Source organism: Panulirus ornatus, chromosome 33, assembly GCF_036320965.1.
Source record: "Panulirus ornatus isolate Po-2019 chromosome 33, ASM3632096v1, whole genome shotgun sequence".
In the NCBI taxonomy this organism is placed as follows: domain Eukaryota; kingdom Metazoa; phylum Arthropoda; class Malacostraca; order Decapoda; family Palinuridae; genus Panulirus; species Panulirus ornatus.
The window spans coordinates 22903492-22919979 of NC_092256.1; the positions used below are offsets into that span (position 1 = coordinate 22903492).

Here is a 16488-nt window from a genome sequence, read left to right on the forward strand (position 1 = left end):
GTGTTTTAGATATCTGGGAGTGGATCTGTCAGCGGATGGAACCATGGAAGCGGAAGTGGATCATAGGGTGGGGGAGGGGGCGAAAATTTTGGGAGCCTTGAAAAATGTGTGGAAGTCGAGAACATTATCTCGGAAAGCAAAAATGGGTATGTTTGAGGGAATAGTGGTTCCAACAATGTTGTATGGTTGCGAGGCGTGGGCTATGGATAGAGATGTGCGCAGGAGGATGGATGTGCTGGAAATGAGATGTTTGAGGACAATGTGTGGTGTGAGGTGGTTTGATCGAGTAAGTAACGTAAGGGTAAGAGAGATGTGTGGAAATAAAAAGAGCGTGGTTGAGAGAGCAGAAGAGGGTGTTTTGAAATGGTTTGGGCACATGGAGAGAATGAGTGAGGAGAGATTGACCAAGAGGATATATGTGTCGGAGGTGGAGGGAACGAGGAGAAGAGGGAGACCAAATTGGAGGTGGAAAGATGGAGTGAAAAAGATTTTGTGTGATCGGGGCCTGAACATGCAGGAGGGTGAAAGGAGGGCAAGAAATAGAGTGAATTGGAGTCATGTGGTATACAGGGGTTGACGTGCTGTTAGTGGATTGAAGCAAGGCATGTGAAGCGTCTGGGGTAAACCATGGAAAGCTGTGTAGGTATGTATATTTGCGTGTGTGGACGTGTGTATGTACATGTGTATGGGGGGGGGGGGTTGGGCCATTTCTTTCGTCTGTTTCCTTGCGCTACCTCGCAAACGCGGGAGACAGCGACAAAGTATAAAAAAAAAAAAAAAAAAAAAATATATCATTCATTTAAATCTGTTGTAATGAATCTGATACTCTACACTTTTTGCCCAGTCATCATGAATTCATCACTAATTAAATTAAGCAACTACTTTAACCATATTAGTTACTTGAACCGAAAGAGTCTAAACACCTCTACTTTAAAATCAAATCACTTTATGCAGGGATTACCTGTGCTTCTATTATGTTAAAGTTGCTTCTGTCAAAAGCCTTTGCAAATGCCATATAATTAAAATCAGCATTCTCTTTTCTCATTACAAATAACAGAAACCACATCCCTATTCCAAACCTTCCCTTTTCACTACCTTTTACAGTATGCAGACAACAGTCACTTCATTCGGCCCCAAAACCATACAAGAGGTACTTTACTGAAGTGCAAGTATCTGTGACTTACCATCAGCAACACCATTCTGAAGGGATCCCTCATAGAAAAAGTTGGAGGGAAACTGGGCCAGCTGTGGGTGCATACGGTACTGGACAGTGAGGCGAAAAGGTCGAATGCCCAGAACAACCAAACGCTCAAAGAGAGATTGGGATAGGCCAGCCCTCGAAGCCTTCTTACACATCACTACTGGTCCCAGCTGGCAGTGGTCACCAACAAGGATGACTTGCTTGGCACCCAGAACAACCTGAACAAAAAACATCATGAAAATATTCTATAATCTACATGATGTATTCAATACAATAATCCAAAGCAATCATAATACCTGTTGGGATCACTGAGAATTATGTTTACTGGATGAAACCAAAAGCCTGCAACTAATCAATGATCAATCAGTTCAAATACAATTAATGAACAATGATTACCTACCAAGTACACCACACAGTATTACTTGACATAGACTCTGAAGATGTTCTACCTTCTCAATTCAGGATAGGATCAAGCTGTTGAATGGGATCAATGGTCAATCAAGCAGGTGGAAACAGCAACCAATAGGCACATGTAATCACCATCACCTAACTGGTCTAGGAGACTTTGTAAATACTTATCCAGAACATTCTTAAATTTCTACATTGTGCATACCCTAGTGTTTCTGATGCATGTAAGCAATGTGTTTAATGTAGTCTTGGTCTCCAGGGGCTCAATATTTTCTTCTTTTACACTAATCACACCTTTTAATTTTAGGGGTTCTATTCTACAGTCTTCCATGCCTGTCATGCTACTGGGAAATCTTTACTGAGTGTAGGTCAAGGACCACACCCTCTAGGATTTACCAGGTAAAAATTATGCAATACCTCTCCAGACTGCATTCGACAAAGTAAAGTTGTGGTGTCATCAGTTGTCCCCACTAGTTCAGTTCCTTACCATACCAATATGAGCCATGAAAGTTCTCTGAAGACTTTCTACTTCCACAGATTTGCCTACTTATGTCATCATTTGTTTTTCCTGTACTCTTGAAAGTGCACAAGGTCCTACTTAACTTTGTGGAAGAGGCAAATGGTGTCTTGTTTTGCTCAGTGGAATCAAGATCAGCAAACATTACTACTCCAAAAACTTTAACACTATTCAACTGTGACATGTTGGTAGCTGTGTAGGTCCAGTACTCTGAACTGCTCCTGATTTCTTCATTCCTCCCATACCAGCAATGAAATCTATTCCTAGTAGAATGCATGGTGTTTTCCATTGCCTTCAAGAAAATTCTATTCATGTCACTTTGTAGTCTCTAAGTATCTTCTTCTGACAAGACACTTACTCTACTATCATCTACAAAGGATTATATCAACATGACAAGTTTGTTTAGTATCAGATATATGTATGAAGAACAAAAATACAGTTCCTTGGGGGATAGAACTTTATAATGTGGAAGCACTAAAATAGCCGATTTAAAAACAATGTGTTGTGATGTGTCAGTTATATATGCACCTTCCCTATTTTTCCAACTTATGCATTAAATGTGCTGTGATGCCATGGTCACATATATCAAGTACTTTTTAGTCTTTGTATATCACATCAGTATTTTGTTTGTTCTCCAGTGCCTCAAAAATCTTATCTAAGTGGTCAAGCATCCAAGAAAGGCAAGGACAACCCACCATTAAACCATGCTGTCCAAGGTTATGTTGATTTTGATTCCATGAAGTCAGTTAATTTACATTTCAAGGCTTCCTCAAAGTTCTTTACCCTTACACTACAAAAGTACCACAAAGTTATCAAATACTTCAAAAAACTTTCAAGTTTTATCAATTGATAGGAGAACAAAGTAAAAAGAGAAAGGATTCTACCTCCATACTGCTTGTACGTCATAGAAGGTGACTAAAAGAGGCTGAAGTGAGGAGCTATTAAGGGAGTTGGGGTGAGTGATTATCCGTAAACTTCAGGGAAAATGCAATGTTTTGGAAGGTTACTACAGAGAAAACAAGAAAAATGGTAACATAAGTGAAATTTGCAAATGGGAAGTGGTAACAAGTAGTGATGAGGTGTGGAAGAGATGGAGTGAATATTTTGAAGGGCAGTTGAATGTGTTTAATGATAGGGTGACAGATTTAGGATGATTGTATCAGGTGTGTGATGTGAGAGTTATGGAAACTGATTTGGTGTAAAGAGAAGAGGTGGTGAAAGTCTTTCGCAACATGAAAATGGGCAAGGTGCCTAGAGTGGATGGTATTAATAGCTGTTGAATTTCTTAAGGGGGTGACTGTGTTGCTGATTGCTTAGTTTGGATTTTCAGTATATATATGGATCACAATGAGGCACCTGAGGACTAGCAGAATGTGCATGTAGTGCCACTGTATAAAGGCAACAGGGATAAAGGTTAGCATTCAAATTAAAGAGGTACAAGTTTGTTGAAAGTACATGTTAAGTTATATAGATGAGTGTTGATTGTGAGGGTGGAGGCACGTGCAGAGCATCAGAGTGAGGAAAAACAAAGTGATTTCTGAAGTGGTTGAGGATACGAGGATCAGGTGTTTGCTTTAAAGAATGTTTGAGAATGAAACTACCAAGAGAAACATGGTTCTGTATGCTGCATTTATGGATCTGGAGAAAGCATACGACAGGACTGATACAGATGCCTGGTGAAACATTTCATGAATTTCTGGTGGGGGAGAAAAGCTACTTATAGCATCGAAAAGTTTCAACTATAAGCGTAAGACATGTGTACGATTACAAATAGACGAGTGTGTTTTTCTAGATGAAGGTTGGTTTGTGGCAGAGACAAGGCACCAACTAGCAAAACTGTTAGAACACTGTCTTGGGCTAACTGGCTAGCACAATCTGTTCGATGAAAAATTTACTTTCTTATTTAATTCCACTACCACTAATCACTAAAGAATTCAATGACATTTTACATTCAATGTAACCAGACAACCAAGTGAAAATCAAGGCCTAATGTTAATTTCTCTAACAGAATGGTTATCAGTGTTTCATTCAAATTTCATTCTAATTCCACTCCTAAGTTATCATAAAGTATAACAATTCTTACTGAAACTAATCAAGTAAATTCACAGTATCCTTTTATCAATAAATTTTTTTTCATTAACTGTACAGCTTTCAAGTGGTTCAAATATATAGTTGAACTTGATTCTTAGAAAAACAATTTGAGCTAAAACTACAGCACAGAAATGGATAAACATCAGAGTTTGTATTATCAAGCTACAGCAATTGCCAACTTAAGTTTAGAAGAAAAGAAATACTGACATACAGTGATACGTAATATACTTAGATATGCATACTAAAATAACAGTACACACAGGGAATATCATTTATTACAATACTTTACTCATTCATGAATACCCTTGTCAAATGAACTTCCTAAAAAAAAAAAAAGGTAAAAGTAAACAAGGTCATGAATCTACATTAAGCTACATACGTACCGGAACCATGCATTCAGGTTCAGTTGCCTGCATAGACTCATCAATAAGAATGGAATGGAATTTAAGGCGGGCCAGTCTAGGATCACCAGCACCAACACATGTGCAGCAAATGACATCAGCAGCCTCCAGCAAAGTCTGAAAGAGCACACCATTTATCTTATAAACTCCTGATAAAAAATATCATAATTGCATGCTGTTTCCCATGCTAGCAAGGTAACGCCAGGAACAGACAACGAGGCCACATTCATTCACATGTACTCTTTAGCTGTCAAAACCAATGCACTGAAACTAAAACCCTCTATCCACAACAAGACCCCTTGGATCTTTCCAAGGTATTCCTCAGCTACTTCACATGCCCTGATTGAGTCCAATACGAGTACATTGACCCCTATATACCACATCATTCATGTTCACTCTATCACATGAGCATCATTTTTCCTCCTGCACATTCAGTTCCCAATCACTCAAAATTTTTTCACTCCATCCTTCCACCTCTAGTTTAGTCTCCCCCTTCTACTTGTCCCCTCCACTTCTGACACATGCATCCTCTGTCAACTTCTCACTAATTCTTTCCTTATGCCTAAACCAATTCAGTGCACCCTTTTAAACTCTGTCAATCATACTCTTTTTATTACAAAACCTGTCTCTTACCCTTTAATTACTTACCTACTTGAGTACACCACCTTACCACATAGTTTTCAAAACTATTTTCACCACATTTACCCTCCTTCACACATCTTCACACAGCTTTCCAAGTGCTGCTGGAGCCTCATAAAGACAGAGGGGACTGCTGGAGCAGAAAGTAAGATCTGCAAAAGCCTCATAAAGACAAAAGAGACTCCTAAGGCAGAAAGTAGGTAAATAGCTTACTGATTCTCCCATTTTAGTCAGGCAGTATAAGGAACATACAACAGTCTCAATTGCACATAGGCTTTCTAGCCATCACTTGTAATGAGATATATAAAGATCAAGTTATGTACACACTTTTTCAGCCTGTTTCTTCAACATGCGATAGCGCTTCTCATCTGCAGATGAAAGTTCTCCCGTCTCTTCTTTCAACTGCTGCAATTTCTGAAGCTCACCATTACTGCAAAAATAATAATACATTTAATGCTTTTCAGCAATTCATGTTTCTCAGTAAAAAACTGAAAAATATCTAGTACGGTATCAGAAGCTTTTCTGTCTCTTTTTTGAACCACTGCACTTTCTTGATCTCACAACTGCAAAAAATTAATTTTTTTCATGTGTTTACCTACTCAGTATGAAATTTAAAAAATTACAAAAAACCAAGCAACTTTTCCAAAAAGTTCATCTAGTTCTCATGGACAGCAATATGAAACATAACCAAATCAGTTTCAGAAGTTTAAAATCACAAGAAAGAGACATTGCAAAATATCAATTTAAACTATCAAATGCTACCTAATACTTACTCTTCAAGACTACGGATCTGATTATGCAAAGCCAAGAAAGAAACTGGAGAATCAATGGCCTCACGTGATTTAGCACACAACCGAACAACCTGGAGAAAAAGGGCAGGTTTAAGTTTACAAATCAAAAAATCAACTACATTAGATATCTGAATACAACTATGCTTAACCACTTATAAGCTGTCTCTTTTTTTTTTTTTTTTTTCTGTAAACATACAAGGGGTCCCTGGTTTAAGAACTGGTTAGGTTCCTGGACCCTGTTCATAGGTAGATCAGTTCAAATGTTGGAAAATATAAAGAAATGCATCAAATTAAAGGAAATACCTATAACTGACTGTAATATAGTTAACAGAATATTATATCAAGTATCACTTAATGAAAAATCATGCAGTTCAGCAGTTCGTAAGACTGAATAATTGTTTGTATGAGAGAAAAGGAAGTAAATATTAACTGAAGTTTGTTCTTCATAAATACTGGTGTAAGTAGATGAGACACTTGTAAGTTGGGGACCCCCAGTAGTGTAAAAATGGATTACAACTCTAAGTTTGATCTTAAGTATACACTTTTCACAGGTCATTCATATACTCTGGTAATGGGTTGGGTAGGTAGTCATGAATATAATAGAGTAAAAAGGTAACACAACAGCACAAGAACCAAGTATCCTCTCTACATAACTGTAAACATAACACTTGAGGGAGAACTGCAATGAATTCTGTCCAGTGCAGTACAGACAGCATGACATATCAGGTCAAAAAAGATTAAGACCACAAACATTTTCAGGGAAGTCATATAATCATTTCGTTGAAAGGTAAATCTGCTTTAATATTTCTAAAAGAAACACATTCATTAGCTAAGCTAGCTTCTACCAAACTAGTTCACAACCACCTGAGCAACAAAAAAGTTGTAAAGCAAAGAGGCCATTCTGTTTATACATCAACTACTTAAAAACTAAGATTGAATGACCTGTGCTCAAAACTACTCTCCTCTGCTTCCAGACAAAAATGTCTAAAACACTAACACAGGAGTCAAACCAAAGGGATGTCATACATGCAACTACTAGCTCCTTAAAGCTATCTCACCTTCAGTCCAGTCTTATGAATCTTCTCTGTGAGCTGGTCAACAGCAGTGTTTGATGGTGCACACACCAAAACAGAACCACCTGTCTGCTTTACCAACTGATATACAATGGTGGCAGATGTGACTGTTTTTCCAGTGCCTGGAGGGCCTTGGATCAATGACAGAGGCCGTTGCAAGGCATGCTTAAGGGCGTATTGCTGAAAATTATAAATTCATATTGAATAATTTAATGAATTCTCATTCACTTCCTTACCTACACATATAAATCAACAATCACTAACACCCAGTCTGTTTTCTACATGAAAAAATGTTATCCTGTATATACAATTACTCACAATTCTACCATACAACTTCAAATGTGCAATGATTACTTTATCAATGGATATCATGCACATTCAACCTTAAAGACAATCCAAACATTTCCTCAACATATGCATTCTCAGTCTGAACAGTGTGACAAGGTGAAGAGTTTCCAAACATCTATTTATTCTTTTACACTTAAGTTTACATATCTCAATTACTGAAACTTACAAGCAACAAAAAAAATGCAACTCATACCTGTGAATTATTCAGGGTGGGTAGATTAGGAGCTGACAATTGTTTAGGAAGATGAATATGGCGGAATATCAGTTCATCCACTTCTACATGACCCAAGAGTCGGTGGTAGATATATGGTGACACAGAAGAATCATCTACAGCAAATTTGCGTAAAGCTGCCTGCATTCTGGTTGTGGAAATTAAAACTAAAATAACACTCAGCAATTTAAAAAGATTTTTTGCCAACTTCAGCATTCCTTAACCCTTTGGACACAGCAGAATGAACTTCCTGACATTAATGGCAATGTCCGACTTCTCACCATGGTGGCATAAATGTTCTTCCACTATCACAGCATTTGATGACACCCCCTCAAGTTTCAAATTACCAGCACATTGAATATACTGTCATCTATGACTTCTCTCTCTTTACTGAAATCAAGTTAGAAAAGTAATGGAAAAAAACATGATTAATGAAATTTTTCATGGGAAAATGGCATTTTCTGGGAAGTGGCCTTGGAAACAAAATACACATCCAAAGGGTTAAAGTAAAGGCAAACCTAGCTATCACATACCTTGGAAAACACAACAATGTACTCATCCACTCTACTATGCAATGCATTTAAGGGATAATAACAACCTTCAATCCTTGTAACTGGTGGGCAAAGTATGGGGTGGTAAGAAAAGTGAGGAGCAGCCCCTTCCTTGTTTTTCTTTAAATTGGGAATCAGCCAACCAGTTGACTGGATGGTCAGTTAATTGGCTAGACAAATGGGCAATCACAATTGGCATATCTTTAATGTCATGGTCTTGAATAAAGCACTTCTATCAACCCTATCATGTGCTCTCTCCACATCCATAAATGCTTCAAACAGATCCTTCTCTTCCTCTGTTTCATACACAAATATATATGTTCATCAATGGTGTAAGGCTTACGTAAAAGCAGGAAGAGAATTGAGTGAATAGTCCCATGTGAAAGTTGGTCTACGGTAAGGGTGTGTGATATCACCCTATCTATAGCCCATGCCTCGAAACCATATAATATTGTTGGAATGACTATTCCTTCAAACATACCCATTCTTGCTCTCTGAGATAACGTTCCTAGTCTGAGCTAAGAACCCATTTTATTAACCAACTCCTAAGAGTGGATGAAGAAATGGGTTAGCTGCGGACCAACTGCAGAGACCAGAAGTTGATCCTATGCACTCAACTCTGGGTGGCCCATGAATGCATGACAGTCAGGAATGCAATCAACTAAACTAACTAATAATCTTGCTCTAATATATAAGCAATCAGTTTTTCTCAAACCACTCACCCTTCATTAAAATTGCCACACTCACTCACAAAACCATCTATATCATCTAACAGGTTTAATCTCCCAACCTTCATACCCTTCCACTCAAGGGTCCTACAACCACTTGACCATATCTCACATATGCCTAAGACACATAACTTTCCTTTCCACAAGTGTCAATATCCTCAAGTCTCACATTTTCATTATTTACTCATCACATTCCACTCCCCTGTAACAACCTCCATTTAGTCAAAAAACAGTTGCAGGCACACCTTTTATCTATGACCATTTGAAACCTTTGTTGGGAATATCGGCAAAAATTGGGTCCCTAGTTATACTAACATCGCAATAATTCATACAATTTAAAGCCTTCCTAAATGAAAGAGTATAAAACATTTAAATACATTTCACAAATAAAATCATTACAAACCTATCAAAGCTGGTTGACTTCCAAACAAAATCCACCACAAATTTATCTCGGCAGTCTGTGGGAACACCCACATTGGACTTTAGCTCAATCCCAACCTCCTCTCCAAAATTGTCTGGAATCTTGATAACATGTCCCACCCCAGACCATGGTTTGTGCAAGTCACCCAAATACCTGAGGCGAAGCTCATCTCCATGCATCAAACGCATATCTGTATATAAAAAGACATTCAATTAGCATGTTCTGCCAATAGGGGCTTCCTTTTTTTCACATCTGATCTCAAAATGTTAAACAATTTCCTATAAAGCAAGATAGTAACCTCACAAACCACAGGATGCCTAAGAGTCTCACTCCTTTGAAAAGTTAAAAAAAAATTCATTATTCAAGAACATTTCTCACTACTTTCATCAATAAAAATCTCTAAATAAATAATTATCAAAATTATTCAAGTTCCTCTCAATGTGGACCAAACTAAATTAATATTCTCTTATCATACCTACACCCTTACCCCCCATAATAATCAAGCTATTTTTACCTCCATCAGTTTTGGCAAGTGTGAAATAGGCACAAATTTTCTTGTTCAAGCCAATGTCCCAGCGCACCTCAATTTTGTCCTGGGTCTGGGATTCCTTCAGTTTCTTATCATAGTCTGCTTCTAACTTTACTAAAGGCCCAAAAATATTCTGATACTGAAACCCATCCTCATATCTGTAAAATAAAAGTATGTATCTTAAACATAAACACATTAGTATACCTCATAACAAACAAAAAAAAAAAAAAAAAAAAAATCTTTACCAACTTAGGGGGATGTAAGAGTGGAAATGTTAATGCAAGAAGTAAGGAAGGGGAGCTGCTGAATCAAATGGAGGAAATGAACAGAAGATATAAAGAGTATTTTGAAGAAATGATGAATGAGGGAGATGATGAGACAGTAGTTGTTACATGCATGGGTATAAAGGATGGAAGGATAAGGATACAAGTGCAAGGAACTACAGTAAAAAGAAAGGTAAATTTGGTAATAATGAGGCTGAAGGTAGGAAAGGCACCTGGAGTGGATAGGATTATGGCTGAAATGTTTAAGTATGGAGGAGAAAGTGTGAGAAACTGGATACATTCAGTATGTAATCATCATGGAAACAGAAGGCTGTGCCTGAGGATTGGGTGAAAGCTAATACTCTTATTTTACTCAAAAGACAAAGGTGCTACGGATGGATATAGCAACAATAGGGGAACAATTCCAGGGTATACACTATTCAATAGAAAATGGAGAAAGTATGTGATGGCTATTAGTTAAAATCCATCACGTAATGAAAGATATTGATAATTTCTGTGGAAACTGTAAGTAAAATAAATTTACAGGCCCCTTGCACAGACAATAGAGGAAAACAAATATCTCATGACAATTTGCAGAAACTAGATGAGAAAACGATTCAATTATTATTAAAGATTTTAACATACTAGCACCTTAAAGTGGGGAGATTCCCCTTCCAGTAGCTTTGGGCATGGAATCTACCTAAACTTGCGTGACAGAGCACTAAAACAATTCAATAAGACACCTACTCAGTATATACACAGTCTTTTTTCTAGCTACAAATGGAGTTCATCCACAATGGTGAAGTTTGAGAATTTTTTTCAAATCAATCACTCATACATCACTTCAACACAAGTACAGAAAGATAGATAGTTGGACTGATTGACAAAGAACAGTACATCGACATAGACAGATGTAGATTGATAGACCAAGAGATAGACAGATTGGTAGACACACAAACAGATAGATAGGTATGCTATCCATTTATGTCAAGCAATAAATCAAATGAGTGCTTTGGCAAACAAGATTATAATCATAATATTTCCCACTTCAAACAGCAATGGATATCAAGTACCTCAAGCAAACTTGCTGGGGCTCTTCATCCACCCCAGGACGCTCTAAGTCATCAAAGGTTGCTGAAGCATTCTCTTTCCATAACTCTTCCAGCTTGTTGATCTGTTGTGCAGTGATCTGGCGTGCACGGAGTTGCTCAGCTTCTGAAGGTACACGCACAAGCCAAGGCAGCAAAGCTCGGTCATTGATTAAAGGTTTCCACTGCTCTGGGTCCCTGATACAAGGAGAATAAATACTCTTGAAAATGCAGACACAAGAACAGCACCAAATGTCAAAAGCTAATTACTTTATACAAACTCTCAGATTATAATAATGAATGTTGTTCCCAATGTTATCCAGTACAGTACAGTACTAGTCACATTAAGTTTATAACATATGTACAATGCAGATTCAACGTAAGTGAAAATCTGGTCAGATATACAAAAACTACATTTGTGTGTGTTAAATTATCTAATTGTACTGCATGGGAAGGGAGTGTACACTTGTGGGGCCCCATCTCTTAAACCTTTTCTGCTATGATAAAGCTCTTTATACATCTGCAAGCTGTCTGCAATTGCTATATTCTAATTCAGTTCATCCCATTCATCTACAACTCTTTTACAACAAAAGTACTTTATATCCTTTATAACAAGCTTCTCTAAAATTTCACATAACGGCCTCTGGTTGTTCTATTACTGCATCTTTCAAAAATTATAACTATATACATCACCATACTGATCAAAAACCTTAAAAATTTGAATTGTCACCCCTTACTCTTCTCTCTCATGATGGGCAAATTCAAGGACTCTAGCATTAACATATAGCTCAGCTCTCGTAATTCCAATCCCCCTCAGTTTCTTTATACTAGCTTATTTCCTGCTAGATGGTATCCATATCAAGGCTTTCTTTTACTATGACCCATCCTTATCCCATTACATTTACTTAAGTTGAATTACAACCAGGTATCACACAAACTTTTGAGTCTGTCGAGGTCCCATTATACGTTAAAGCATTCCTCATGATTTTTCATTTCCTTTATGACCCTTGAAACACCTGGAAACATATTCATGTATTCTGTTATCACACATATTCATGTATTCTGTTATCACACATATCGAGAAAAAAATTGTTTCATTCAAGAAGCCAGCAGCACTCCCCTCGTAACCTCAATCCCTTTTGAAAAGAGTCCTTTGACATGCATCCTTAGCTCCTTCCCACAAAGATAATCTTGCATCCATCAAATCAGTCTCCACCTTATTTCTTACAGGTGGTCCAGCTTCTTAATCAGCCTCCCATGTGGCATATCATCAAACACTTTCTTGCAGTCAAGATAAAAAACAATCCACTATGCCTTCCCTTATGCCAAAAACAGAGCTCACTCTCTCGCAGATATGTAAGAGCTTTGTAAAAATAACTTCCTTTTCCTACAACCATGTTATATCTCACTTAGGTAATTTCTCCTCTATAGGTAGTCATCTATTTGCTTTCTGATTACCTTTTTCAGTACCTTACAAAACAAACTCATCAAGGAGATTGGTCTGTATCTCAGTGCCTCTTTCCAGTCCCCTCTCTTATTGACAGATATTGAAATTGGCTCTCTCCACTCCCTTGCCACTATGCCTTACTCCAGGGACATCCTGAGCAATATTTCAAGCGCTCTGTCCAGTGTATCTGCACAAATCTTCAGCACACATATATATTTCATCTGCACCATAAGCCTTGCATGAGGCAAGCCCCTTTGGTATTCTGATCAGGTATTTTCTTGATATCTCAATCCCCGTTCCATCTCAGTGTTCAGACTTAAGTGTCTTCTGCCGTGAAAATACCTTAGAACCTGTCATTCAGTTCTTAAATTGTCTTTACTTCAAACCTCAAAAACTCTTCTCTCTACATCCCTTACCCTGATTAGCTGCTCTTTTAATGTTTATAATCTAATCCTAATGAATTCATGGAAAAGTTTTGAATTTTCTCCTGTCATGTCCAAAACATTTACTTCAAAAATTCTTTGTTCCTCTTTTCTTACCTTCTATACTTATTGTTCCCTGCTCTTTCATACCTTACAAATGCTAATACTGAATGTGACTCTTCACTTACAATGTAACCACATTGAGTCCAGAACTGACAACTTTAAATCAACTTTCACTTTGTTTATAAAACAGGAATCAACTTTCAGTTTATTGATAAGAATGGAAGTGTAATGATTTGGACTAACTCCATTCTATCCAAGAAATTCTAAAGAAATGCATTACAGAACAACAAACAAGGATAAGGAGATAACTTCAGCAAGATTTCCCCATTAATCCAACTTCTTGCTACAGATTTGCTGAAAACCAGTGATGCATGAGACATTCACACTCCTTAAATAATTCTGGTACACTTTCATAACTGACTAATATAAAAGACAAGGAGTTACATCCTGGTAAGATAATCACAAAAAGCTTACCAATTCATGTCTCGAAGGGAACTCTGTGCAGCACAAGGTTGCCTGCATAACAGAACAACCACTGATTCAGCCTTAGCTGGGATGAAACCAAGCACAAACACATTCTTGACAGCACAAGCATAACATTCAAGAACAGTGTCCCGTACCAGGCCATCCTTGTGGAGGCTTACTTCCTGTAGAAAAAGAAAAAGATACACTTATAACCTGGCATCAAATCTACATGCAAATCATTCAAGAACACATACATCATTTACCATACATTTCATCTTACATCATCCAAGAGGCAATCACAAACATAAATTTGGTATTTATCAAAAATTATGGTAATATTTCCAAATCATAAAAAACATGGCTGAGAATTATCACTGTAAGACACAATAAACATGAACAGGTTACTACGCAGTGGCAGTACTGAAACTAACGATGTTAGGAGATGCTGCTACGAAGGCAGAGGCTCTAAAGCTGAAAAACGTTTTTAATTTTGGTGCTGTAACTGGAGTATCCAAGTCTCACTCCACCTTCCTGAGATGACATAATCATTCCAACCTTACGGGTGGAACAGAAGGGGGAGGAGTTGTCCAACTCCAACAGGAAAATAGTCTTTTTTTTCCAACTAAAAAAAATGTGAAAGCCCCACCACCTTTTGGAAACACTGCAATGGAGTTGCCTCTGCCAGTAGCCTTTCAAGGGTGAGGCACAGAAGACTACGAACTGGCACTGGGGTCTCCCAGTTATGCCAGGGAGTTAAGAAGACAAGCGATTCAGGGTACTGGCTCTGAATGTACATGGGATGGCAGGTGAGAGCAAAATTAGGGAGCTTATGGAGAGATTTAAAATTTTAGTTATAGATTGGATGCTGGGGACAGGGGAAACCTATATCCCTGGACAGGGTATATGGAGTGAAAATGGAAATGATGAGTGCAAGCTGTGGGGGATATGGACACAAAGGGAACATGTGGGAAGTATTCTTTCTCCCCTATCCCCCATAATAGGTTTTAATTGGAAATCCTAATACTGTTCAAAATTTATTATTTCTACTTTCTGTGCTATTAAGGCTAATTTGGAATGGTATGGCAAGTTCTAAAAGTGTATTATATGCTCCACTTTTGAGTCTACAATGGCTGAATATCATACAGCAAAGGAAATTATCCTGTGTCTTATCTTTAATTTGTCTACCTACCTACCTATATCTCTGAAGTATATTCCCTCCTGGAACTCCCTAAAGGGGGCAGACATGGAAACAGTCTCAATAACTAACAAACTCCAGTGCTGCTTCCTAGTCCTTACTGACTCACCCTTAACAGGCCACTTGCAGAGGGCAGAGGGCAACTCCAGCACAGCATTTCATGAACCTCCTATCTAATGCTCCTATTGATTACTTCTACTTAATGTATCTACCCAATGTTCCAACCTACAACTTTTACCTAATGCTCCAGCCTGATGTTTCTACTTACTGTCTATTGCTTCTACCATTTTGCCAAAAGGCAAGGCTAGCACATAGTGCTCACTTAAGGAAAATCTAATTACAAGGAATGAGCTGAGCGAGTTAAGCGTTGTCAAGTGTGTGACAAGAAGAGATTTTATGTTTGTGGCCAAAATGCTAGTAATCCACATGTGGGTGAGACAAAAAGGACAGAAAGCTACCTGGGTCAGAGAAGTGCAACTTGACAACCAGTGAAGTCTTGGCACACTACGAAGCTATCACTAACCCTCCTGATGCCCAGATGGGTAGAACTGGCAATATACCTCCCTGGTCATTGGCCGCCTACCAATTACTACAAGCTAATAAGAGTAAACAACACACTTCTATCTTTCTCAATTCATCACTTCATGTTTATTTTTTTCAATACAGAGCACGTTATTCTTTACTTGGAGATTTTCACAAAACTTACTGAAAACACAGTATGTTGGTGATCTTATTCACCAATGCAAAGGGAAAAGCTCCAATTTTCCACAACAGAACCCAAAAACAAGACTGCAGGAAACTTACATGATACATCAAATTGATTAGTGCCAGCTAGATCAAGACGCACAACAATACCATATGGTAGCTACTATCTTCCACTCAGTTAATTTACCTACTATTCCAGGAAAATTTGGAGGGAATTTCAAATGTATGAAATATCCTGGAATGTCAATTATTTTGGTAAGAATTTTTTCCGAGCTTGCAACACCTGACAAACAAAATTTTAGAAAATGTCACAATGGGTAAACTGTTATATATGTTAAAAATTCTATTGTCAGCACACTGAGATAGTTACTAGCTATACCTTGTGCTTTGCACGAACAAGATGATTGATGATGTGTGACCCAGAGGTGTTCCCACGACCATTGCAGAACCATTTGTGACACACATTGCACATAACAGCTGATGCTGGATCATGAATCCCACAGTAGCGGCAAGCCCATTCTGGCAGCTCCTGAAATATGTAAACAACAGGTACTTACTTAAAAGATGAAATACACAGATTAACCTCAGCTCAATCTACACAGTGTAGACTTATCAGCTATATCAATTCTATTTATCTAAATATCTAATGACTGTTCCCAACTGGAACCCCCTACAAGGGGTGGCCATGGTAACAGTCTCTCCATAACTTGTGAACTCCAGTCCCACTTCTTAGCCTTCATGCCTCACCCATAACAGGCCACTGGTAGAGAGAAATTCTACCACAGTGTTATTCAAAAGTCATGCCACTGAGGAGACATGGGACACAGCCAGCATATGAGCACAGCATTTGGAAGGCCCTAAATGAGGTAAATAAAACAAAGGCCATTTGTAGATTCAGTGGACAAAACTGAACCGAGGTAAAAATAAGGTG

The 16488-nt window shown here is 38.0% G+C and overlaps 1 protein-coding gene across 2 annotated transcripts in view; it reads right to left on the minus strand.

The window, feature by feature from the left end:
• The window catches only part of Upf1 (Upf1 RNA helicase), a 30239-nt gene that overhangs the window by 10927 nt on the left and 2824 nt on the right, over positions 1-16488 (minus strand). For both annotated transcript variants that reach the window (XM_071681906.1, XM_071681907.1), the window contains exons 3-13: positions 15937-16086; positions 13667-13839; positions 11246-11458; positions 9895-10067; positions 9363-9570; positions 7663-7828; positions 7107-7301; positions 6031-6119; positions 5585-5687; positions 4601-4735; positions 1185-1419 (exon numbers count right to left, since the gene is read on the minus strand). In XM_071681906.1, coding sequence (XP_071538007.1) covers positions 1185-1419; positions 4601-4735; positions 5585-5687; positions 6031-6119; positions 7107-7301; positions 7663-7828; positions 9363-9570; positions 9895-10067; positions 11246-11458; positions 13667-13839; positions 15937-16086 — 1840 coding nt within the window. The remainder of the gene's footprint in view (positions 1-1184; positions 1420-4600; positions 4736-5584; positions 5688-6030; positions 6120-7106; positions 7302-7662; positions 7829-9362; positions 9571-9894; positions 10068-11245; positions 11459-13666; positions 13840-15936; positions 16087-16488) is intronic.